Raw genomic sequence first — 26,800 nt, 5'->3', positions numbered from 1 at the left:
TATTTATTTATTTATTTATTTATTTATTTATTTATTTATTTAAACCTACTGCAGGCCAATTCCTTGGCCCTAGCAGGAGGGGCATTTTCGGAATGACAAACAATAAATACCAGTAATAAATTAGAAAACAAGCAAAAGTAACGCTAACACAATGGAGAAGCAATATTCAACAAAACAAGAACTAAAACAGAACTAAAACCGGCAGAAAATACATACATTTATACAATTGCAAGTATGTATAGCCCAGAAAAGAAACGTTCTGGTTCTGCTGAAAAGTCACTGGCCTTGATAACACTCCAAACACCATGAGACGATAGGTAATTCTATAGTCTAAGACTCGGCATTCATTATAGCTACTGTATTGCCAACGCAACTACTACTAAAATCACTGCATCTTCAGATCATACGCTAAGCGATAGAAGTGACACGATAGCCTGCTTGACATCTATGCATGTGCTCTCCGCCACCTCACCTGCACAGAACCAAGCCACTGCCTCTCCTGGCATTTGCAAACAAGGAACGCATACTGGCCCCGAAATAATTTTATTTATAAAAAAATATCATTTGTGAGTATTTGCTTTATGTCACCATAATAAAAACTAACTATGAACAACATTAAAACAAAAGAAATTTTTAGGTTTGGCTTGCTACTGCACTCCTCAGCTGTATAATTCAAGGCTAAGAACAGGGAACCATCCTGACTGTTAAAAGAAAGAGGCTACGTGGATACAGCAAGGTGTATCCCAAGAACACTCAGACTTTGGTGACTTAGTGAGCTATCTCAGCCTGCTCAATAGCTTGCTCAACACTGGCTGCTGTTTTTTTAGTTGCTGCAGCTGACCGTGCTTTCAATGTTGTTAGGACTTTAAGTGCTTTGGTGCCTAGCTTTGTTGTTTTTGTTTTGATTTGCATCATGTGCTCTAGCAATGAGAGCGTCTGCTTTGCAGAACTGACGTATTCGATGTTGAACGCCCAGTACATAGAAAATAACAGTACTGCACCAGCAGTGAAGTCCAGTACATCAACACATACATCCTCACACTTCACACACATGGCCTCGGAAGACATGGGGCTGTCGCCAGTGTACAGCAATGTGGGGTGGGCAAACTCCTGTCCTGGTGTCTGCAAAACAAACATATAAATAACGTGAATTCTTGGTGCTCAAAAACAAATGGGGTTGCTCAGTGACATATTCAAAAACTGACTTTTATTTTAGTTAAGGGTTGTCCAAATGAAAACTTAAGCAGTGCAAAAGATCCAAAGTGTAAGTTTTTGTTTGAAGTAGGGCGAAATGGTTTCTTATAGCGTATTTACTTCCATAATGATCGCACTTTTTTGCCAAAAAAAATTGATGAATATTCAGGGGTGAGAACATTACGCGGGTTAAATTTTCTGCGAAAAGAAAAACATTTTTTTTTCATCCCGCATTTGCTGCGGGATGACAACAGGTCAACAAATAGGCGGCTGCCACTGTAACAATGCGGAACACCAAAACATGAATGGTGGCTGGCGGAGCAAGCCAGACACGCCGAATGCAATTTTTTCTTCTTCGCGTGAGTACAACATGCGCATTGACACAGTTTCTTCCGTATCAGTAATGCATAATATTGTTACTATCGGCAAGTTTGCGGCAATAACATAGCCATGACCACTTTGAGGGGACAGAAACAGAGATGGGCGCACTTAGCTGCCAGTGACATAAACGCATGGTGGGCACGCTGCAGAAACTGCGGCATTTGTCTTCACTACTATCTTGATACGGCATGCTTCCACTATGGGTGGACGAATATCTTAGCTGTGTTACAAGCATCGGCATATGAATAGGGTACACTTCTAACGTATCAGTGTAAACGTGACTCCTATCGTTGCCACTCGCGATTTGTTGCGTGCCCATGAGTGCAGGTGAGAAGAATTGAAAAGTACCTTTTTTGTTCGTGTTGACCACAACCATTATGAAGCCTACAAATAATAAAGCCAAGGCGAGCTTGGTTGTACCTTCTTTTTTAATGCAAGTGCGTGAAGTGATGAAAGGAACGAAACGGGGCATCTGCTTACGAATGTTTGGGCGTGCAGACTGCTTGGTATGTCTCGAAGAGTTGTTCGCGTAGCATTCGACAGCATTCGACAGATGTTAAGCGCGATCGTCATTAGCTGGACTTGGCGCACCACATATCGCTGCGGAAAGTTCGGGGTGCGATCAGTACATAGGAAAGGAGCAAAATCGAACTTTCAGGACAAAATTCATGGCTGCGATGATTATGGAAGTGGATCATTATGCAAGTAAAATACGGTATTACAAGAAATTAGGACAGAACAGTTCTAAGCACTTACTTCAAAAGCCGAAGTGCCCATATTATTGTGCTACAAAAAATGCAATATTCTGGAGTTAAATTTTTATAACTTAATTTTGCAAGATCATATGTGTATCCATGGATGGTTGCACAACAAAATATAATTTCTTTGATAATGTCTATTAGGTCGAGAGCATGAATGGTTTCCCTGGTTACTTTCAATGTTTTCAAAGCCCAGTGAAAGGTCACCCTAATAATCCTAGTACATAGTATGGCATAGATAAAGTGCCTGCACATGAGCATAAATTACTTGATACTTCTTATGCCTTAATAATTAAGTTTAACAAAATTTGGCAATTTCAATTTAAGGCGAGACTTCAATTGTTTATCTTAGTGGTTTTGTAGCTCCCAAATTTCCCCACAGTTCTACATCATTTTTATGGCACCATGTGGATATTATGTACTTAGTCATGCTGACAGCTCAAGGTTCTAACCAGTTTTGTGAACATGTCGTCCACTCGCTCATTGACAAGGAATGGTAGAACCATCAAAGCGCCCACACCTCTTGCATCTGAAGAGAAAAATGACACCAGTGAAAGTGCTGCAGTTGCTGACAAATTTCGCTGCTTGTAATTATTCAGTAAATTAGCAAGTGCAACGGAACTGGAAGCACTAACAGTTTATAAGATTCGTACAGTAATACAGCAGTAAACTTCAGGAATCTCGGTGGTGGAACTATCCAGTGAATGGGCAGTGAACAAATAGTAACTGCATATAGCTGTCTACTATAAGGATATTTGCAAGATGTGTTGTTTAGCCATTTGATGTATCATGCTTACTTCTGGAAGTGTACAGCAAGTGGTTCAAACATAAATAACGGGAACGAAGGGGCCAGACTTTGTTAATCAAGACTGTATAAAGCCAACGAATATCTAGACCAAGGAAAGCGCAGGGAAAATTAAGTATGATTTTATTGAAATGCACAACTAATTAGGAAAATGGAAAAGTCTACAAACAAACAATTTGCCACGTAACCTGCCTTACACATGTGATGTTACATCAATTAGGCTACGATGGAGGCTATTTCTCCTATTCACCTCGCTCAGCATTTATGTACGTTTATTAGATATGACATTGGGAGTGTTAACTAGCACCACCCTTGGCAATGGTTGACCGTGAAACATGTTTGTTGAACCATAGGCTTTCTATGGTTGGATCGAACATGAAAACCTTCCTTATTCATTTCACATTGCTCTTTGCTTTTCTTGTTTTAGGAAAACTTTAGCCATAACTATGTATTTCAAAGGCATAAAACACAGACATTGATTCAAATTACCATAGTTTTCATAGAAATATGTTATCCTAATTTTAGAAAGCTTAAGGATAGGTCTAGTTCATGCGAACACATCAGCCAGTTTTTTACTCCTATTCAGGCAGTTACAGCACTAAGGACATAGATTATGTGGGGACGCATAGAAAAAAATGTTACGTCACAATGTGTCATTTTCTTCTTTGCCTTCAATTCGTGTCCTTAGCGCTGTTCCTGCCGTAATATGGGGCTAGTTTGTTATACATGTTGAAGTGAAATGCATTATTAAGCTACAATAACAAACAATGAATGGTATCATGTCTGTCCTTTCTGCCATGCTTCCTCGTGACTCAGTAGTGCGTTTCACTTTAATGCTATGTAAACAAGCAATTAAGAGTGAATCTTATGCTGCGTACCATACTGCAGGTATAAAGCCCTCTACGGTTCCTTAGCAGTCAGCAGAAGCTATTCAATGGAAATAGGTTTTATGCTCAAATAGTTTTGTGGCTTCCTTAACTAAAGCTGAAATATAGCTCATTAGCAACACATAACTTTATCCCTTCAGCCATGTCTGTGTGTGGCTTCAATATGCACAAAATTTTCTGCAAATACAAAGCAAACTCAGAAGAAATCTCAGCCTTTAGGATGATATTTAAGTGACGTCAGGCCAGTCATCACCGTTACACAAAAAGTTGAATGTGAAATTTATTAGTTTAGATGCATTATTTCACGAAAATAAATTAAAATTCTTAGAGAAGTAGGTGACACTGTTATTGATCTAAGGTCCTTCTAATAAAAACAAGACCACTAAATAACAGCGGTGATACAGAGCAACACTTCCACCTTTTTGTGAAACATGGTGTTATGTTTTTAATATACTGCTGTTTGGCATTATTTGCCTTACAGTGATTATCCGTTTAGCATTAGTAGAAGCTTACATTCATAATCAGTGTCATATTCAATATATGTAACTTAGTTGTTATCACGATATTTAAGAGCTGCGTCTTGGTAAGACAGCATTATGACTGAAAGGGTGATTGCCAGTGAACATTGCTAGCCGAACTTTATATGGCACAGCAATTAACAGTGTAATAGGAGGCAAAATGTGCTCAATCTGACTATGCACCTACATTATGAGGTGTGCTGATGCAGGAAAATTTTGATATGGCACATATATCCCTGGACTCCTCAAACTTCTATTTTTCCAAAGCTGCTTATAAACACTAGCAATGCACCAACTGAAATACGCTGCAGGAAAAGAATTTGTGTGCTTGGCCCGCTAGAAGAATGCATGACCTTGAGCCTAAAGACTTACAGTTTCCCGCAATTCTGTTCTCCACAGCCATTTCTGCCAGCACAGTGCACAGAGTTGACTGCGCTGCTCGCTTGAGCCTTGCTGCATTTAGAGTATGGTCGCCGTACTCGTTCAGGGCTTTTAGCAATGCGTCATCAGGTGGTACACCGGTTAAGTGACAGCATTCATTGCAGATCTGTAAGAATTAAAACATAGCTTGAAACCAGTTCACGGAAACAATGTGGAGCATGGTCAACAGTACCAAGGTACTGTCAGTTTGCAGACATCAGTGCTAAGACAATGTGATTATCTGTGGTCACAATGAGTGAAGCACAGTCTTGTAGAAGAGTAAAGGACAGTTGTTGAGAAATGTGAAGTTTCTGGCTGGCTCCTCTGCATAACAAATCATTGAAAGCTGAACATCAAGAAATGTAACTTTGATAGCTTGACATTCCATGAGGATTAAAAAAGAAATTCTGTGTGCTGTGAGTGGTGGCACAACTTTTGCAATAGTTAGTGTCACAAAGCTTTTTAATTTGATTGAAGTAGCATCGCTGGAGCAAGAGCATGCAGCTATTTGCTGTTACTCCATGGTATGTGAGTGAATGCCATTCAGGCATGCCTGTAACACTGATAACTTGTCATATTTACTGTTTGAGGGCTACAGCATGCACAGCAAATTCGAAACGAGAGAAGAGAGTTGGGATAGTTGGTACTCTCTTTTGTAGCAACATAATTATAAGTGTGAAAACAATTTTTATAAGAGAGGGGATAGGACAGTGCGTGGGACTTTTAACTGAGAAATCTTAATGAATTAAGGACCAGCAAGTATGCCTGTGTGTAAGCACGAACAAATGAGCAAACAAGCCACTAAATAAAATAAAACCAGACATGATAAACCACTACGGATCATTGATGCAAATGTTCATATCAGACACGTGACTAATTTCCTTGTGAGCGCCAAAGACAGTGTGCTTACGCATCTATCACCTGTTTTTAGTACGCAAAAAAGCTTCAAACCCTTTCCTATAAATTTGACCACTGAGCCGCCTTAGAACACATGAATTATCAAAGCATGGGGAGCATTTAGTGTTTGTGGCACTGATCAGCTAAATGACTAGCTGCAGCTAGGGTGCTGACAATGGTCCGGTGCTCCCTTATGAGGTCCTTCAGGCATCTCCCTATCTGGCCTATACAGCATTTTCCACACATTGTATACCACCTCAACAACCTTGCAATCCACAAGTGCATGGCATGCTTCTTTGTGCAGGCACCTTTACCTCTTTTATAGGCTCTGTCACAGGCACCAAAGTGTCTTCCAGATAGCCAGCACTACGCAAATGCTTTGACTTTTGCTCCACGCTGCAGGATACATAGTGCTCACAGGATTTTACAAGAGCAGCTCTGAGGGAGTTGACTGCTATGTAGCAGCAAGTGGAAAAAAGAGTGCAGTTTAAATAAATTAGGAGATTTAAGCTGCCACAAGACAGCAAAATGGGAAGAGTAGACAGCAATGGTGACAATTTCTTGGGTCGAGCTGTGATCACATACAGTAACCCAGCAAGGAACAGAGTGAGAATCATAGTTTGTGCCAGCAGTTTCTTAAATTACACGTTTGCATTTTTCAATGTGCTTTATCATTATGGTAGAGTGCGAAGAAGCCTTGTGTACTGTATTAGAATTAATTATTTTTAGGCAGATAACCTAAGGGTAAAGAACATGTTTGGATATATGTTTTTTGGTGTTGACTTTTCCTTAGAGAAGGCTCAGGTAATGGTTCCCCAGTAGGACTAAAGCTATTATTAAGGTAGTTGAACTAATCAGCTATGATAATGCAAGGTAAAAATTGCCTATGAGGCAGTTAAAAAAATTTCGCAGTATAAACTATAAAGTACTGAACAATTAGGTACACTCACTTCCTTTTCTAGCTTTAAAGCTGGATAGAGCTCTAGAAGACCGGCAAGACTCATGCCCTCTTGTTCTATGCTTGCTCTCCTAGCAGCTGTGGTCCTGTTCATGGCGTCCTCTATTTTGTCCATGTTGGACTTTCCCTTCTTGAATTCTTTTTTCACAAAATTTGTTGTCTCGGAGATTAAGACCTCATCTACTTCAAATGCTGGCTTCACAGCAGTCTGAAAGCGCGAGATAACACAGACAATATAACAACGTTTGGTTTCATAACAGTGGAAAAATTAAAAGCAAGGAGAAAAAAATTTACCATACTTATGCATCACTAACATATGCACTGCATGTTATCATTTAAAAGGCCTTCCTATACTTCTAGAACGTGAGTAAAGTCACCCAGTCATTTTGTACTACTAGTGTAAATGCACAAGAAAAATAGTAATCCTCTGCATAAAACAGGAAACCTAAAGGTTTTTCTAAGTATTTGTCTATTATCACACCCAAAAGCCTCTATGGGTGCTACAGAGGTGTTGGGTAAATTACTTGCAAAGAATCATTTATGAAAAGAAAATCGAGAAAAAGACAAAGAAATAAAAGAAGCCCAGCATATTCACCCAAGATCAAGCAACAACTGACAACAAGAACACTGGGTTAGTGTGGATACGCAGTAGGCAGAACACATTTAAATGCACATGGCTTCACTTCGCTGTAATTTGAGACAACTGCCTCTAAATAATGGGGCTCACTGCTGTGAACTTATAGCATAATGCCCTGCAATGTCACATTTTCACATGAAATGTGCAGAACGTTTCTATTATACATGAATAAAACGCAAGCTGTGATTCTATAGGAAATGGCACTGAGCTACTGCCTACTAAACAATCTGCGTAAGTGTGAGTGACAGCATCATTAACAGGACTAACCTGCTGCTTTGCAGGGCGTCACTCCATCTCAGTAACATCAAAAGCGAGTTGCGCGCTTGACAAAGATGAGACAAAGTTCTAAATAAGGGACAGAATTAAGCAGTATTCTTTATTCATCAAATAACGGCCACTACCTTCTGTCGAGTTAACGCCACACAAAATAGTGAATTACAGTGGCCACAGACAACTCAGTGTGGTGACATACCACATCTAGCGACTGCCTCATAACAAGTGATCCTTACGTAATACTTGCCCTTTCCTTTTGCAGCAAGCAATTATAGTACTGAAGTACTGCAACGCACTTGCAAATCAGAAATATTTCTCCATTGTAGGATCAAGACCACATAATAAAAAGGACACCGCATCCACAGCGTCGATGAAGTACATTCTGCGGTACCGTATAAGTGCTGAAGGTTCCTTCTCGGTACTGCTGAGTGATTTTCATTCTACCTAGTTCCTGTTTCGTGGTCTCACAAAGACTGTGGAATGATCAACACATTGCAAGAAGAGTCGCTAAAGTTATACATTCACATTCACTGGAAGCGATTCATTTTTTTAACCCTTTAATGGCTGCACATTTAGATACAAAACAAATTATTTTATACTTCAATGAGCAAAAGACATCCAGAATAAGCATAATCAACGAAAAGAAATAATATTTTGCAGAAATTCCTTTAGCATTATGGGGGAATAAAACTGGAAGTGGGCTTCTCCCAAAGCCACATATGGCTGGCTGCGTTTGGAATTTGTACAGAGAGCTCTTTGCATATGTGTACTATAGGTGTACATTTCTTCACATTGTGTGTCTGACATCACTACAGCCGGAGATCTCATACCGATCTGTCTCCTCTGACCGTGCTTTTTATAGCCTATATTTATAGCCTCGGCATCAGGGAGCACATGTTGCACCGGCGAACACATATGTATTCGGGTAAATCATCAAAGCTCTGTAAACAAATTGCTAATGCCTACTGTCGGCATATATGTACGCTACCACGCCGCAAATAACTGTCAGTCCAACATAATGGACAACGCTACAGTTAATCTCAATTTTGCATAAGACTGTCACAATCTCAGCACAATAGGCCACTTCTAGACGAGTTAGCAGCGGCTTAGTAGCTCCGTATTAAACGCTACTAAGAAGCCTCTCTGCCTAGTAACGGCAGCACTTACTAGCTTTACTAGCCGCTGGCTAGTAGACAGCTGCTAAGAAGGTAGTAACCTGTGATTTAGTAAAGACGCGCATTTACTAGCTATTTACTGGCTTTATTTTTAAGAGTGTATACTCGCACATGTACCCGAACAGAGTAAGTTCGTATTTTCACCTGTGCGGCGAGCTAGCTACGCTGAATCCCATCCTCTGGGACCGTGAGGAGGACTTCCCTCCCCCTCAGTCTCCTGACTTCTCCTTCGCCTTCATCGTGGGAGGCAGTATTGCTTAGCTGCTGCTTAGAGTTGCACGTCCAGCTTGGACGTGCAACTCCGAGCCTTGGAGCGAGCCGAAGAGCCGCTTCGCCTGGCGGCCATGTGGCCTTCCTGACGAGCCAATGAATTAGCTCCCCACTCTGACGAATAAATTTCACTCTTTCTCTCTTTCTCCTCAGGCATTTTAAGAATAATTTGGCAGGCAACATTACACATTTCATCTTGGCAACGGCATTGCAGTTTTCACTTTTTCGCCCAGCTTTCGATTTTGACAGGGAAAGAGAGAGAATTTATTTCAAGGAAGGCAGAGAGTTCGGCCTGAGCTAGCCTTCTCAGCACAAGGAGGGGGGGGGGGGGAATGGTGACGTAGAGTTACGGTGAGGAATGATAATGGAGTGCTGGTGGTGGTGGTGGGGATGATAATGATGATGATGACGATGATGATGATGATGATGATGATGATGATGATGCCATAAAAGGGTGATGCCACGAACAGGTGTGAGAGCAACTTCAACATTCTGATTATGATCAAGACAGTCCAACAAACTTACGCCATTACGAAATTTCAACCGCGAAGCCACCGGGTTGAAGATCATTGCTGGGGTCAGTAGCTGAAACAACATTTTATAAAAGGGTGCGAAGGTATGTGAGCCCTTCCTTAGGGATCTGCACAAGCCCCAAGGAACTCCTTTGTAGTATGTAAAGAGCTGCGATAAACCTCCCCATTACGTTGATCACCTCCACAGAGCGGCCGTGGATTCTGGAAATCCCAGAGAGCCACACGCATTGACTATAGCAGATCCTTCAGCACTTTCTCAATGCTCTCGTTCTCATTATTTCCATCTCCTTTCTCGTCCATAGTGTCCCTGGCCTTATTGGCCTATTATTTGGTTCTTGACATAGATTGCTACTACGACATGGTGTCATGCCCGTTCGCCTAGAGAGAATCAAAGCCATTCCGTGCTTGTATCAGCCGAGGGCGACGAATATTCGCCCTATATTATCACTGGCCATGAATTCGCAGTAGGTGCGCTGGATAGTTATACTCACCCTGTGGATAATCCTTTTGACATCACTGCGCCGTCGTCTCGCAATGTTTACCCGCCTCAAGTGATGTTTATAACAGCTTTCCAACGGTTTGGTCCATAAACATATTGCACGACATTAACGTTGCGACCTCTGCGCTGAATAAGCGTCAAATGAGATTTTACTTCGAAATGCAGAGAAACGAAGGAACGTATTTCTGATCGCGTTTGGTCATATATAATCGAATAAGCCGCTTCGCGACACATTCCGTTCACGCACATCACGCACATGCGCAGTGAATCTCAATATCTAGTTTTATTTTTTCTAAAAGAATGGGAAACCAATGTCACGCAGGCCGATTTCTTGCTATCCTACATACCGCAGCAGTATGTCATAGTGAAGCTGAAAAAGGTTTACTGAGGCCTAAACATATGGCAGAGAGCTGAACTATTTGGAGTTCATGTATACGATGCATTGCAAGTGCTTCTCCAAAAACAGAATATACCTGCGCGCTGCACAAACGTTAAATGAGATTCCACTTCGAGACCAATAAAAATAAACCAACGTAAACCTAGCCACTGGCGGTTCGTCTATATATACAACATGATCGAAGAAATAACCGAAGCACAGCTAAACACAAGAAAATCACCTGCTCCAGACTCCAACAGGCAAACAAATCTTAAGCAACTATGGCCCGATGCAATAATACAAAAACATCCCGAAACTAAAGAGCTGCCCAACGCACTTAGAGAATGGTACATGGTATTCCCACTCAGAAGAACATGGACCCAACCCTGCATGCTGGGAGAAGGGCTATAAAGCAGAAGCATCATCATCATAAGGCTGGTTTCGCCCACTGCAGGGCAAAGGCCTCTCCCATACTTCTCCAATTACCCCGGTCATGTACTAATTTTGGCCATGTTGTCCCTGCAAACTTCCTAATCTCATCCGCCCACCTAACTTTCTGCCGCCCCCTGCTACGCTTCCCTTCCTTTGGTATCCACTCCGTAACCCTTAATGACCATGGGTTATCTTCCCTCCTCATTACATGTCCTGCCCATGCCCATTTCTTTTTCTTGATTGCAACTAAGATGTCACTTACTCACGTTTGTTCCCTCACCCAATCTGCTCTTTTCTTATTCCTTAACGTTACACCTATCATTCTTCTTTCCATAGCTCGATGCGTCGTCCTCAATCGAGAGTTTTAGTTTAGGGGACGCAAGCGGCTTGCGTACGCAAGAACTAGGGGCGACGGTACTGCGCATGGGCAGACCGCTACGTCTACTTGCGTCCTTGGGTTGTTTGGCCGGCCGAAAACATCGCTGCCCCTAAGTGGTCACGTTACCTATGTGACTCTCGCGGTGTTGGAGAACTTAAGAGTAGCTAGCGGGTAGATAATCTAATAAATATTTCAGCAAGTGTCGACAGACGTCGTTTTTATATATATTCGACAGGTTTAGCGTGGGCGGTACACGGATAAACGCAGTTAGGGCGTTGGGGCGGAGCCATAAACGGGAGAATCCTGCATGGTGCATCCACCTGGCGGCGCAAAGCTCAAGCGAACAAAAGCAGCTAATATTGCTCTAAACAAGTCTGTTCTACTTCGCTGCTAGTGTAAATTTTTGGCACTGGCGTAATTGTGTTGTTGCCAAAAATATATACCCGCAGCAAAGTAAAATACACATGGTTACGGCAATATTACTGTTTTTGTATATTTGAGCTTTGCGCCACCAGATGGCTGCGCCATGCAGGCCGCTCCCGTTCGTGGCTCCGCCCCAACGCCCCAGCCTGCGTTTACCCGACTACCGGACACTCTAAACCTCTCTATTAAGTGCTTTTAAAAGGAATAGTTTTATGTGCTTTACATAATATGCTTAATTTCATGTTTTCAACAATGATGACGCAGCAAAGATCAGACGATCATGGCGCTGCAAGCACATGCGACCTCATTGCGGCTTGCGTTTGGGGCCGCTAACCTATAACGTGTTTCTGCTTGCGTACGCAAACGCAAACGCACCCAAGCGCTAGGGGCCCCAACGCCTTGCGTCCCCTAAACTAAAACTCTCTAATTAAAGTAGAAGCCTCTTCGTAAGCCTCCAGGTTTCTGCCCCATACGTGAGTACTAGTAAGACACAGCTTTTATATACTTTTCCCTTGAGGGATAATGGCAACCTGCTGTTCATGATCTGAGAATGCCTGCCAAACACACCCCAGCCCATTGTTATTCTTCTGATTATTTCAGTCTCATTATCTGGATCCGCAGTCACTACCTGTCCTAAGTAGATGTATTTCCTTACCACTTCCAGTGCCTCGCTACCCATCGTAAAATGCTGTTCTCTTTCGAGACTGTTATACATTACTTTAGTTTTCTGCAGATTAATTTTTAGACCCACACTTCGGCTCTGCCTCTCCAGGTCAGTGTGCATGCATTGCAGTTGGTCCCCTGAAGCATAACTGCGAGTCGGCCCAGTTGGAACAGATTCATCTTAAAACTTTTTTTGAGCGCGAACAAACAGGCACGAAGAATAGTAGTCTTTACGAATAGAATAGAATAGAAGTAGCCTTTACGGAATCCTGCCTTGTCCTTTGGTTGACGGAAGTCTAAGGCGTTCCTGATTCCATTATGCGAAGCATATTACGAGAGCTCAACCAGCTCCTCAGTCGCGGTGGTGTCGCCTTCAATACCACGTGACACCGTGACGTCACGACAGAGGAGAAACGGGGCTCCAACTCGCGCCGTCGCTCGCGGCGTCGCGGCGGTATATAAGCAGCTGCGCTTGCCTCTGCTAGCGTAGCTAGCCTCTGCTAGACACTCACGAGGTGAGATGCCTCCTGTAGACAGAGCTGCTCGTTGGAATGAGAAGCGAAGGTTGCGGCGTGCTACAGAGACTGATTTTCTAGGTGGCTTTGGCTCAACTCTTGCAAGATGGGCTGGGTGGGAATCGAACCAGGGTCTACGGAGTGTGAGATGGAGACGCTACCACTGAGCCACGAGTTTTTTTTTTTATTTATTCACAAAATGACATACATACATAAAAACACGTTGGTCTACTTGGACCAAAGTGACAAGCTAAAATTTCTTGAAATTCACTAATTCATCAAGAATACCCTACAAGTTAGGCGGATCTGCCTGTACACGATATATCTCACGTATGAAAATAATGCTTTCAACAAAGTTTTCTCGTGCTGAGCGAGCATTCACATCGGCGTGCGTTACCGCCATCCGTGTCTTCCAAAGGCTATGGAGGCCCAGGAGCATTACCATGTCGTACGGAAAGCCCTGATGGCTGTCTACCGGCAGGAAACGTATACCCTGTGCTGTTATCGGCAGTTCTTTTTTAAGAGTTCTTTGCAAGACGTCCCAATAAAAAATTGCATCCCAGCACTCAATGAAAGCGTGCTCAATGGTCTCCGGCTTGTTACATAGCGCACAGTTTGTCGTCCATGGTACAAATATTCCTTTGTCGGCTATCCATGTCTTGACCGGAAGGGTAGATGTATGCAATTTAAAGAAGAACGACTTTACGCCTGCTCTCACTGGCATCCTTTTAACTCTTTTTAAAACATCTTGTCCTGGGCCTCCATAGTGTTTCATTCGGTACAATGGCACTGGCATCATAACTTCAACTAAATCCTTGTAAAGTTCCTTTCTTGTTACTGTGCTCAGGTACTGAAGGGAAAACCGAGCTTTTAGTATTCCAAAGGAGTCGACTACCTCTCGCAAGTAGCCTTTAAGACGATAGTTTACAGGCTGTGCACTAGACACGATAAATTCAGGCAAAACGCTTTTCAAACGGATCTGGATCATCGTACGCAAGAATGAATCACATTGATCTCGTAAGAAGACAAAACGAGAAACAATCTGTCGTAAAAACAGTACGATGCTTCAAAGCGGTACAAAAGCGCATCTAGTGAATGCGGTGTTGCCTTAGAAACGAGCTGTTTCTAAGGCTCAGGCGTGCGGCGCTTGCTCAGACGCACATTTCGTTGCCGCGCCGAACGCTGCGTTGCTCGACGCTCACCGCGTCCAATGCGGGGCGCGTAGTCACTGCGCCGTAGCCCATTGTCTTACACCCCTTGGCGAGTCGACGGGAACGCTGTCGCGTTCCACTCTTGAAGGCGAAGCAGAGTAACGCATCAGTGGTTTCTTCGTCTAGCCGAACCAAATATAGCCAAGCAACAGCAGTTCACCAGGCTAAACAGTGGTTCAACAACTAAAATAAATGCTAGTATGCTTCGCATCCTGGGCTTAACCTTAGCTAAGCCACAGCCATTTTTTGCAATTACCTTAGTAAATACTTTGTAGGCATCGGACTGATCGGTCTATAATTTTTCGAGTCTTTGGCGTCCCCTTTCTTATGGATTAGGATTATGTTGGCGTTTTTCCAAGATTCCGGTACGCTCGAAGTCATGAGGCATTGCGTATACGGGTTGCAACAGAACTGCTTGTTGGCCTAGTTGGTGCTTGCTATTGCTGTTAGAAGTGCTGTTGGCCTAGGGTGGCCAGTTTTTCTAGAACAATTTTCCCACCATCCTTCAACAAATCTGCTGTTACTTGATCCTCCACAGCTGCCTTCCTCCTTTGCATAGCTCCCAAGGCGTTATTTACTTTTTCTGGCGTTACTTGTGGGATTTCAAATTCCTCTGGACTATTCTCTCTTCCATTATCGTCGTGCGTGCCAATGGTACTGTTTAAATATCTGTAGAATTCCTCAGCCACTTGAACGATCTCATGCATATTAGTGATGATATTGCCGGCTTTGTCTTTTAACGCATACGTCTGATTCTTGCCTATTCCTAGTTTCTTCTTCACTGCTTTTAGGCTTCCTCCGTTCCTGAGAGCATGTTCAATTCTATCCATATTATACTTCCTTATATCAGCTGTCTTACGCTTGTTGATTATCTTGGAAAGTTCTACCAGTTCTATTCTAGCTGTAGGGTTAGAGGCTTTCTTACATTGGCGTTTCTTGATCAGATCTTTCGTCTCCTGCGATAGCTTACTGGTATCCTGTCTAATGGAGTTACCACCGACTTCTATTGCACACTCCTTAATGATGCCAATAAGATTGTCGTTCATTGCTTCAACGCTAAGGTCCTCTTCCTGTGTTAAGGAAGAATACATAGAATACATAAGGCAGAATACTTGGACAAAATACCCGCCGTGGTTGCTCAGTGGTTATGGTGTTGGGCTGCTGAGCACGAGGTCGCGGGATCGAATCCCGGTCACGGCGGCCGCATTTCGATGGGGGCGAAATGCGAAAACACCCGTGTGCTTAGATTTAGGTGCACGTTAAAGAACCCCAGGTGGTCAAAATTTCCGGAGTCCTCCACTACGGCGTGCCTCATAATCAGAAAGTGGTTTTTGCACGTAAAACCCCAAATATTATTGTTATTACTTGGACAAAATGATAAAATATATGAATACGGCGAGATTTTTTAATGCTGCGGCTGATCAGACAGATGCAAGGAGGCGGTGGCAGTGCTCATGGACCGTGGAAGGAAAATTACAGCCTGTGCTTCAACAGATCGCGCCTCTACAAGAGAAGCGGAAGAGGTTGCAATTGCCCGCGTAATAAAAGAGGGCTGGACGCGAAAACCTCCATTAACAATAATCACAGACTCACTGAAAGTATGCAGAAATTATCTGAGGGCCTAAGATGGAGCACGGGCGCTCCGAATATTTCTCGGCACTGGATGGAACCCCACGGTTGAATACATCCACACTGTGACCGGGGCACGAGAGTGTCACCAGCAACCGGCGCGCGGACGAGATGGCTCGAGGCTTTACAAACCACCGAGCCTGCAGTAGAGGACTCTGCAATAGAGGACCCTCCACCCCTAGACCATTGCCACGCCACAATTCTGACGTACTATAGAGACAACAGAAAGATCTATCCGCGCCCGCACAGCACACTCAGTGCTGCGGAGGCAACCATGTTGCGAATATTACAGACGAATACCTACATTAATCTACACACTCTCCACACGATCTACCCCAAGGCATATAGAGACATGTGAACGTGGTGTGTAGCAGCACCAACGCTTTTTCTCTTCACGTAGGAGCGTGCGGAACACGGAAAAGAGCACGAAACAAACGGCACTTGTAATGAATGGGCGGCGCAGCTGTCTAGCCCGGCTCCGGAAGATCAGCTGTGACTGATCCAACGAACTGAGCGGATGACCCGTGCCAATGGCTCCTTGGAATTGGTGCACCACCCCACCCGACAAACTCCGTTTTTCACCCCCCTACCTCATCTGCGGGACTAGGGTAGGAGCGTATCGGGTTTCTGTATATAATAAAGTATATAATTACTACTACTACTACTACTACTACTACTACTACTACTACTACTACTACTACTACTACTACTACTACTACTACTACTAGTGGTGCAATAACAGTCAACAAGACAGAGAGAGCGTTGTTCTTGAATTGATTCAACTTCGAAAATGCACCGACAGGTCTTGCGGTAGCATAAGAAAGGCCTAGAATTGGGGTACCTGCATGAAGACAGTTTTAAAAGATGTGGACTGTGTTGCAGATAATCGCGCTTTTTCTTTGTCATTGTGGTAAAGGCAGTGCTAACACATTTATCGGACTCCTTTTCAATGCTGTGTATAAGGGGTTATAAATCTCAAGCTTTCGGGAATATTGAGAAATCACTTGTGGCAGATAGCTTAATTTTGTCTTTAAGCTGGATTTTTCGAAGATGCTAGAGAGAGATACAATACTAGCAGGACAATTAGGAACACATATTCAACCCATAAGCAAAACTCCCTGATTAACTTAACAAATTATTGAAGTTCAGTGTTTCAGGGAAGCCCTTCTGGTCGGGATGGAACATGGCAGACAAAAACGAGAGGTAAGATGCCGACTAAAAGTAAAATTTAAAAGAAAAGAAGGCGTTGCGGGTCCTACACGGGAGCGTTATTCACAGGTAAAAGAAACCATTGCGTTAGAGCATTTCGTTTAATTAGTGTTGAACACGTGACGCAGGCAGCGCGCATGCACTGACGGCAGTTTGCCATCCTTGTGGTAACAGCGCAAAACGTAGACGCGACACGAGACGAGAAGACGACACCACAAACGGTGGGGCTTCAGCGCTTGCGGTGTCGTCTTCTCGTCTCGTGTCTCGTCTACGTTTTGCGCTGTTAACACCAGGATAAGAAAACCAAGCCCAAGCTGCTATTCTAGAGAGATTGTCATCGCTCTGTTCAGAGTGTGTGGCGTAGTCTGAATCGTTCAGATCAAGGCGTCGGGATAGCCATTTTACCCTGGCAAGGACACGTGCCTTCCCCCAGTCGATTGCGTGGCCGCTTGAGGCGGCATGCTCAGCCAAAGCACTGGATTTGACATTTTCTTTTCTCACGTGATAATTGTGCTGTTTAAGACACCTTTCAACGTCACCAGCATTGCCAATATACACGTAGTCACAATCCGCGCATGGCAGAACGTACACAACACCTCAAAATTTCTCTTTGGTAATTTGTCCTTAACATTCACGAGTCATTGCCGTAGTTTCTGGTTTGGAATAAGTGCCACTTGAACATTGTAAGAACGCCGAACGCGCTTAGAGCTTCACTTGTGGACGGAATATGTGGTATTCTGGCGTGCTTTTGACCAGAGGCAGCATAAGGTAACTGTGGACGTCCCGTTTTTCGTTCAACAGCATTCAAGGAAGAACATGGGTAAGCAGAGGCTCATAATTCCTGCTGTACCACGCTTACGCAGGCTGCGTAGTCTTCCTGTCTTGGGCAGATTTTCTCCGTGCGTCGTAGAAGCGTGGAAACCGCTGCCCTTTTATCAGAAGCAGGTTGCGTAGAGCCGAAGTGCAAGTAGCGTCCTGTCTTGGCTTTCTGAAAACTCCGAACGAACAAGTAGACTCCTTTCTTCCAATCAGCATATCAAGAAACTGCAGCTTGCCGTCGACTTCCTCTTCCACCGTGAACTGGATCGCTACTTCCATGCTGTTCAAGTGACAAGTGAACAACCCAACAGCTTCTTTGGGAATAATGCAAGAACAGTCGTCCAAGTAGCGAAAAAAAAATGCCTTCGGAGCAGGGCTAAATGAAGAGAGCGCTCGACTTTCAAGTACACTTATTGACAAAGTAGAGGCGGTTACCGATGTAGAAGCTCCCATAGCCGTTCCGTGGACCTGTTTGCAGAAACACCTTTGGAACGTAAAGTGCGTGTTTGACAAACAGAACTGCAACCGCCGAGCTACGTCATGTGCATTGACAGGCGATCTTTGGGGTAGAGTTGCATCCGACTCCAGAGCGGTCTTGCATACATCTACAACCAGTTCGGTTAGCAGGCCAGTGAAAAGCAATTTCACGTCGAAATAGACCAACCAATTCTTCTACGGCACATATTGCAATTTATGAATCGTAAACTATGAGGTTGCAAGATATATCCACATGAAAGGAATTGTCACGATGACGCCAGTTGCGGAATACTATTTCACAAAGTATGGTACGAAATACGTGGGCGTGCCAGTTACTTTTGTGCTTCAATGCCTAAAAGAGCGTGTTGTTAAAAACCAAGTGCAATTACAGTGCACTTTTACGGCTAAATTGATAGCGTCATTCTCTAAATTCATTCCAAATGGATGCACCTTACATACTGACAGGCTACATAATAACACATGCTGCAATTTGTATGTTGCAACATGTCCCGTGAAGTAATTATTTAGAAGTTCATTATTGAGTTTTTAATTATGTAGATATGTGTTTCCGTTTCTCGTGAATGTAATGTCCGCCTATCTGTATAATACAACTCCGGCTAAAGTTATCTGCTACAGGCAATCTTTAAAAGATACGGAATACTTAAATATGATCAACTCTATGTAGGCTTCAAAAATCAGTGTCCGCTTTTCAGTCTAAAACGTTCCCATCTACCTTTGTGTCTCTTTCGTCTTTTTGCAGGCCTTGGGCTTTGTGCAATAGAGGGGACCAAACCAGGGGACCGGTGCCGCGAGAACAGACCAAAGCCCCACAGATAGCGCGACAGCTCTGGAACCCCGGGAGGCCCTGCGAGTTGGACAGCCTTCTGCTCCTTCTATACGTTTCGCTGCGTGGAATTCGCCCCTTTATCGAAACGACACTGCTGCAACGGAGTCGCTGAGAAAGCGACGCCGGTATCGCCTATTCCTTGATCTTGTCGCTTTGTTGGCTGCAAAAGAAACCGTCACTGCAGCATGGATTGCCGCGGAGGGATGCCTTCACCAAAAAACACCCAAGGAAGCTCCAAGCGGAAGGTAAGCCCATAATTGTGTTTGCAGTCTTAGGCTTCTGTAGTCTAGAGTTGATACGTGCTCTGCTCCTACCAGCCGTGTGTACATGCTTCAAAGCAGCGCCATCAAGCCCATCACAATAAGGGGCAGCGACGCACGCACGGCGCGCCTGGGAATAACATCAGAACAAAGAAGCGCACAGTTTTCTGCGCTTTTTTGTGTTCCTTCTGATGCTCCGTTTATTGGTGCTGCTTGTGCAGGATGGGAACCCAGCTATGCCGCGTCATATGGTTTCTTTCGATTAACGCACTGGTTCTATTAGGGCGCCACTTGCGTGGTTATACTATAGTTATATAAACACCGTCTGTTGAAATGGACGGTTTTGAAAGTGTATGCAAGCTCAAATATGCGACTGGGCATAAGCTGGTGTTCCTTTTCCAGAACTTGGTGTCAAAATAGGTTCTCAAATAAATTATGAAGCGCCGGAGCCGCCTGAAGTAAGCGTGTGACAGTTCCGCACAAAAACATTTCCTGTCCCACAACAGCACTCTGGTAGGGCCGTTGTGTAGTCCTATAGACCGTTTCATCGGGCGAGGAGGATAGGGCGCGTGGCGAGCCTTTCCTCCTCTCTGGCTTGGGAGATCCGGTGGGGCACTGCTTTAAAGTGTTGCTGTCGCGTGCTGCGGAACGATTTCGGAATGTTTTAGTTCGTACGTTATGAAATTTACGCCATGTCCATTCATATAAGGTCATCAGGGAAGCCATTCGGTGCATCGGTAACTACAGTAGGCGGTAATATATCTTGGGGGCGCAAAAATGGGACGCGCTTTATCAGTCGCGGCGTGTGTATGTGTTGTGAAATATTTTGCTTAGATCGGTTTTAATTCAACAAAGAGAACGAGTGTCTTTGTATCATTGTCATCATCATCAGCCTAGTTACGCCCACTGCAGGGCAAAGGCCTCTCCCATACTTCTCCAACTACCCCGGTCATGTAATAATTATGGCCATGCTGTCCCTGCTAACTTCTTGAGCTCATCTGCCCGCCTAACTTTCTGCCGTCCCTTGCTACGCTTCCCTTCCCTTGGAATCCAGTCCGTAACCCTTAATGACCACGGTTATCTTCCCTCCTCAGTTCATGTCCTGCCGATACCCATTTCTTTTTCTTGATTTCAACTACGATTTCATTAACTCGCGTTCGTTCCCTCACCCAATATGCTCTTTTCTGATCCCTTAATGTTACACGTATTATTCTTCTTTCCATAGCTCGCTGCATCGTCCTCAATTTAACTAGAACCCTTTTCGTAAGCCTCCAGGTTTCTGCCCCGTAAGTGAGTACTGGTCAGACACAGCTGTTATACACTTTTCTCTTGAGGGATAATGGCAACCTGCTGTTCATGATCTGAGAATGCCTGCCAAACGCACCCCAGCCTATTCTTATTCTTCTGATTATTTCAGTCTCGTGATCCGGATTCACAGTCACTACCTGTCCTAAGTAGATGTATTCCCTTACCACTTCCAGTGCCTCACTACCTATAGTAAACTGTTTTTCTGTCTCTGTATTACCAGCATTAAAGGGTAAATCAGCTCACTGTCTGATCGCTTGGCGTAGGGACTAAAACATAAAACATAAGAGCGCATGCTTGTGCACGGCCAACCAAAGGCAACCACGAAACATCTAAGCGGCAGGCGCTATCAAATATTCGTGATGCACCGGCATCGTTCTCACGCATTTAAATTCTAGTAGGCTTGGCATTTCTACATGTCTACGCTAGCCTTCCTGCATGAGGCCGATGTCGGTGCTATACACAGCGATCACTGTGGTTGGGGAACCAGCACAATACATATATAAGCTGTGCGCTTTTGCATTGCCTTTTTGGCCTGTATACAGCCATAATATACGAGAAGGATCGCTTAAAAAGAATGTGGTGGTTATTTTTGAGGACAAAATTTCCGTAACACGTGTGAGTGCGTCGTAGAGAACGGAACGAACACTATCGGAAAAAGATATTCGGATATCATCTTCTTTCTCAAGAAAGAAAGAGAAAACGGCCTAACGCCGCAATACGACCTCGCATGGTCACGCCGCACAACGTTTATACATATATAACCGCTGATGCCGTATGCTTGGACCATGCGGTATATAGAACAAAGATATCTGTAGTTCAGCACTTACCACTGCTTAAGGCGCTTGCGCAGTTCGTTAACATTCCCTTTCCTGGACAAGCTTAATTTAAACTGTAAGTTATGCTGCTATTACTAGCCAAAACTATTTTATTCAGGGGCGGAAACCTCATCCATCGAACCAAGTAGTCACGCAGTATAACCTGCGGTGAACAGTTTGAACGCTTGTCAAAGTATAACATCAAAGCTCCTGTCATAGCAGAACGGTACTCACGCTGTTACGATCGTCGCATATGTTTCATGGCTCCTAAACCGCAGCTTATAAAGAGGATAATGCTGAAATAAGGTTAGAAACACACAATTGAACTCCGAGGCTGAATGTAGGCCCAAATATGCGCGCACACATCGCGCTGCATGTTCCGTCCACCTCAACGCCAGCAGAAACTCCGGCCATGACGCCTTAAACCACTTCAGCATGCCTCACAGAACCGTTTACAACGTAGAATACGCACGTCATACTAAACAAACCACACGACCGCGAAAACAAACGCCAGAACCTACCACCAAGCGTATACCTGCCATGTAAAATACTCCCTTCACCCAAGCCAGTATGGCCCTGCTCATAGACGGCGCTACTGCGTTCACAATATAGCGGCGGGCATGATAAAACGGTGTATAAGGGCGTCGAGTCCGGTTTCAAGTCGCAAATGCCGACGAAGCGCGATTTGATGCCCGATGATGGCATGCGGTGCCGTTACAGCTGCTGTTAGTCACTCCTTAGAAAATAACGTAATTTGACTACACGAGGCAGAGAGAGAAAAGTCGTAAGGGAAAGGCAGGGAGATTTACCAGGTTGAACCACCGTAAGCTACACTGTACTGGGAAAGGGGGAAGGGAATTGAAAGATAGGGAGGAAGAGAGAAGTTCACACTTGACTGCTCTCTGAGGGTGCGCTGCACTCTAAAAATTTTCACACCCTTATGGGTGTAATGCGGGTGTAATCATCTTTTTCACCCTTATAAACACCCTTGAAACACCCTTTTTTAACGGAAAAGGGTGTTCAACAAGAAAACACCCTTGGAACACCCCAGTCTTTCTAATTTACACCCTAATTATAAGGGAGTGAGTGAACAAGCTTACAGTATATGATGAATGAACATTGCCAGTTAAGGTCTTGATATTGGCTGCACATGAAACGCGCGCTACCTGCGCTTGAATCAGGTAGCTGGAATGATTAGATCGGGGCACCTAGGCAGCAGCGCACTGGCTCCGAACAGTGGTCAAAAATGAAGTTTCCCACGAATGTTGATATCGAACGGATGACACGCGCAGACTTTGCATAGCCAGATCTCTGCAAAAGGCTCCATATGATCAATGGCAAAATATTTACAATGCTATCACGGAATACTTGAAGGTGTGCAACCAGTTAGACTGGGAATGGTTAGGAGTGAGGGCTAACGGTAAATAGTTCACCAACTTACGGTTTGTAGATGACATTGGCATACTCAGCAACGCTGCAGACTATTTGCAACAAACATTTGAGGAACTTGTCGAAGAAAGTGTAAGTCTGATTGAGAGTTAGTATGCAGAAGAGAAAAGTAATGTTCCGCAGCCTGGCGAGAAAACGAATGTCATGGTCGGCTGTCAGCCTCTAGAACCTGCTCAGAAATACGTTTATTGAGGTTAATTACTCTTAGGGGCCTCTGATCAAGGAAATTAACAAATATAAAACATTAGCTGGAGAGCTTACGGCAGGCATTACTAAATCATGATCAGGGAGCTTACTGCTAACCATTGCTTTCTATCGTTACTAACGTATGGGGCCGAAACTTGGAAGTTACCAAAGAAGCTTGGGAAGACGTTGAGGACCGCGCAACGAACGATGGAATGAAAATTATTAGGCATGATGATAATATACTGGAAGACAGCGATGTGGATTAGAGAGCGAACGGGAATAGCTGATATTCTGGTTGACATTATGAGGAAGAAGTCGTGCTGGGCAGACATTGCAATGCGTAAGGGAGAGAACTGCTGGTCTATTGGAGTTGCAGAATGGGTGCTATGGGAAGGGAAGCACAGTCGAGGACGGCAGAGAATAACGTGGACGTGATGGATTCGGGAAACTTGAAAACACGTGGAACCAGTTGGCACAAGACAGGGGTATTGGAGATCGCTGGAGAAGCTTTCGTCCTGCGATGGACGTCAAAATAAGCTGATGATGATGATGTGACGACATCCATGCTAGCTTCGCGGCATGTCTTTCATGTTATGTCATGCATGCGTATCATGCACGTTCTGATAGCTCGATTTGCGTCGATGGCGCGGGGGGGGGGGGCTAGTAGCGGCGTAGCCAAGTGGGGCACACCGTGCACTTGTAACGCTCACTCACAGTCAAATTTTTGCTGCTATGGCAATGGCCCCGCTCCTTCACCCTCCACGGGCAATTGGGACCCCCCCCCTCACACGAAAAAATTTTCTGGTTACGCCACTGTGGCGAGGGGGGTGTAAGATTGCTCTAGACCCCTCCCCCTAACTTGTCAACGGAAACGGGGGACGGTAGGGCAGCTGCCGCCGGGCCGCAAACCTTAGGCAGCCCAATTAACAGCTGCATTTCCCTTTGGACGTGAATACTGCATTAATGCCATTACACTGTACGATTCGTGGCGGTTCGAAGGCATGCGACAATAAAAAAAATACACATACAGCCATCAGAAAGTCTTAGCTTGAGCAGATCTTTGGGAGCTGGGCAAGACTCTCACAAAAGAAAAAAAGCTTGGCACCCCTCTTACAGGCATTGTCAACTCTGGGTCCCACCGGTGACTGTACATTTCCGGTAAAAAAATCACACAGGAACTCCTCTCGGATTTGTCTAAGTGTGCGTAAGCATTGTGACTCTTCCTCATCTACACGCAGCCCATGTCGTTATCAATGTTATGAGACTTGATCCGACAAGTATGAGCGACAGCGCTGCGGCGACACGGGCTGCTCTGGTCGGCAGCGCAAGCAAAGTACTGCAGGTGGCGGGGCCAGGCGCGTTGGTGACGTTCCGTTCGTTTTGAGCCGTTATCGCTCTTTAGCCCTCCTCATCCGCGACGAACCATTATCAACCGTTCTCCGGCGGCGGCTGCTTGTGGCACGGCCGCGCGAACCGTATCTTGAAAGCGAACTGCATTGTGGACAGAGTGTGCCCACTGCTGAAAACCACGCGCTGTGTTCTCACCGTTCGCTTTGAAAACAGACGCGCGTACACCTATCTTGAAAGTGATCTGCGGAAAGCGCATAGTGCGGCATAAGCTGAAAGCTTCGTGAGCGCAGTGTTCTCGCCGCTTCGGTCGCGTTGAAGCGAAGCTAGCACGAAGGTGAATTCACTCGCTGCTGCGGGTTCTATTTTGAAGGATATCGTGCGGTACGGACTGACGGACGGATGGTTTTTCTTGTTGGGGAAGTATAGAAATGCTTACGTTATAAAAAAAATCGCAGGGTTCGCGAATTTCGCGATAAGAACAAACACCAACCTACTCCCCCGCCCCCCGCTGAGCGATGCCGTCTTGATCGCCCCCTCCCAACCCCGGGAAAAGGGACACTACCTTTCTATATCAGTTGAAGAAAGGATGATGAAGCGTTAACAACGACAATAACGGCCTTTTCGAACGAGTTGTCTTATGGCCTCTGAGATTAGCGCGCGAACCTGGGAGGCCATAATTGGCCGCTTAATAGCATAAAAAGACAAAGATAATGCCAAACGACACAACTAAAAATTCAAACAAAGAACTGATCTTAGCTATACTGTTTGGGAAAAAGAAATAAAAAATTAGACAGCCGCAACACACGCCACTAAAGCCACCACCGCCGGCATAACGCGGAATCAACGGTTGGCAACATTCATTCGCGCGTCATTGCTTCGTCCGCTTCGTCTCCGCAACGGCCGCAACAAGAGCCGCCATCTTCTCGCGCCTAACGTTTTGTATGGTTTGGTTCTCTGCAATCCGCGCACACAGCTCATCGGTGGCTGCACGTCTGCTCGGCGTCGCAATGCAACCTGCGTCATTTTCTGGTGCTCGCGCAATCGGTGTGAAACATGTCGCATGTGAAATGTTTGATAGAAGTGCCTCACGTCCAAGTCAAGCCGCCGTACGGGTGTATGGCTGTGCGCCCCGTTCTCGGAAGCGTCGACGGGTTTCCGGCATGCGGATTTCAGGTACGTGCAAATGCGTTTCGCCCTCATATTGAGCTCCGGAGCAAAGCGTGCAATTTTTAATATGAAAGATGCAGTGCCCGTGATCATGGTGTGAATTTCGAGCGGCAAACGAGAACTTTGGCACTTAGAGCACACCGCGGCTGCTAAGTCAGCGGGGAAATTGTTTTACGTTACCGTAATATGTTGCTGTCAGTCTAATCTGCGGTTTGTGGACAGCTAGCCCATTGACTTTTGCTTGTGGCAGCGATAGGTATATAAATGGAAGCGATAATAATTTTCGAGAGCAGAGAGTTTTTTCGCTCGATGTTTGGTCGTTTTCATGGCGTTATGAAAGCTAGAAAACTAACTGGCTTGATCGTGCTTAGTTCCAACTCCAAGGAGCGTAACGTTGGTGCTGTATATGTTTGTTTTCGGTGTCACGAGTACCACTTTCATGCTTTTGTTGCATGAGAGTGGTAGCTGCTGCGTGACGTCTGGGTAGAACACAATAAAAGCAATTTCCTCACTCATACGTATGCAATATGAGGTAACAAAATTTCCAGCGTTTTATTCGGAGCGTAAATATCCAGCATAGTTTAGTAAGAAACTCAAATTCTGTGTTAGCTTAGTAGGCGTGAAACAAGTGAAACTCGCATTCCTTTTTGAATTGTTCGCCCAAACTGCACCGCCCCCAGATGCGTCATCGGGTAATTGACAGTAGCTTCGCTACGTGAGTTTTTATGCGCCTATATTGCCCGGTTAAGTATCCTGTTAATTTATGCCGACGCTCGTTCATCTTGATTTTAAGCGGTTACTATCCCCGAGTACCGGACGATGCCAAACTTGTGAGGTGTAGAAAACGCGGGAAATTCAAAGTGGCGTGGCTGCAAGTTCCTGTTTTTACGTTTCTTGCATTCAAAGCCAACAGACACAGTATCACTGATTTATTTCCATTTCTGCTGTACTTGATCAATCTAATGTGACAACTGCATTTGCTTTTTAATGTTCTCCATTTACTGTGTATTCAGCTTGGCTGCCGCCCTCTCTTCAGAGGATGCCGCTGTGATAGCTCTTTCGTATAGCACATGCCTCTAG

General features: G+C 44.6%; 2 protein-coding genes across 8 annotated transcripts in view; one reads left to right on the top strand and one right to left on the bottom strand.

Annotated features, from left to right (window-relative positions):
- nab (NGFI-A-binding protein homolog) overlaps positions 1-26,800 on the top strand; it is a 1,159,032-nt gene that overhangs the window by 195,035 nt on the left and 937,197 nt on the right. For 6 of the 7 annotated variants that reach the window (XM_070536817.1, XM_070536819.1, XM_070536822.1 and 3 more), the window contains exon 2: positions 19,099-19,430. In XM_070536817.1, the coding sequence (XP_070392918.1) occupies positions 19,371-19,430 (60 nt within the window). In that variant the 5' untranslated portion in view covers positions 19,099-19,370. Of the gene's footprint in view, positions 1-17,741; positions 17,863-19,098; positions 19,431-26,800 lie in introns of those variants that run through there. The other variant, XM_070536818.1, reaches the window with a different exon arrangement.
- LOC139059585 (uncharacterized) lies at positions 302-5,033 on the bottom strand. The gene is made up of 3 exons (XM_070538013.1): positions 4,916-5,033; positions 2,786-2,862; positions 302-1,122 (listed from the first exon to the last, which is right to left on the bottom strand). The coding sequence occupies exons 1-3, from the start codon at positions 4,944-4,946 to the stop codon at positions 769-771; spliced, it is 462 nt and encodes a 153-aa protein (XP_070394114.1). The 5' UTR covers positions 4,947-5,033; the 3' UTR covers positions 302-768.

Source organism: Dermacentor albipictus, chromosome 4 (assembly GCF_038994185.2).
Source record: "Dermacentor albipictus isolate Rhodes 1998 colony chromosome 4, USDA_Dalb.pri_finalv2, whole genome shotgun sequence".
Classification (NCBI taxonomy): Eukaryota; Metazoa; Arthropoda; class Arachnida; order Ixodida; family Ixodidae; genus Dermacentor; species Dermacentor albipictus.
This window is presented reverse-complemented; position numbering and strand designations above follow the sequence as displayed.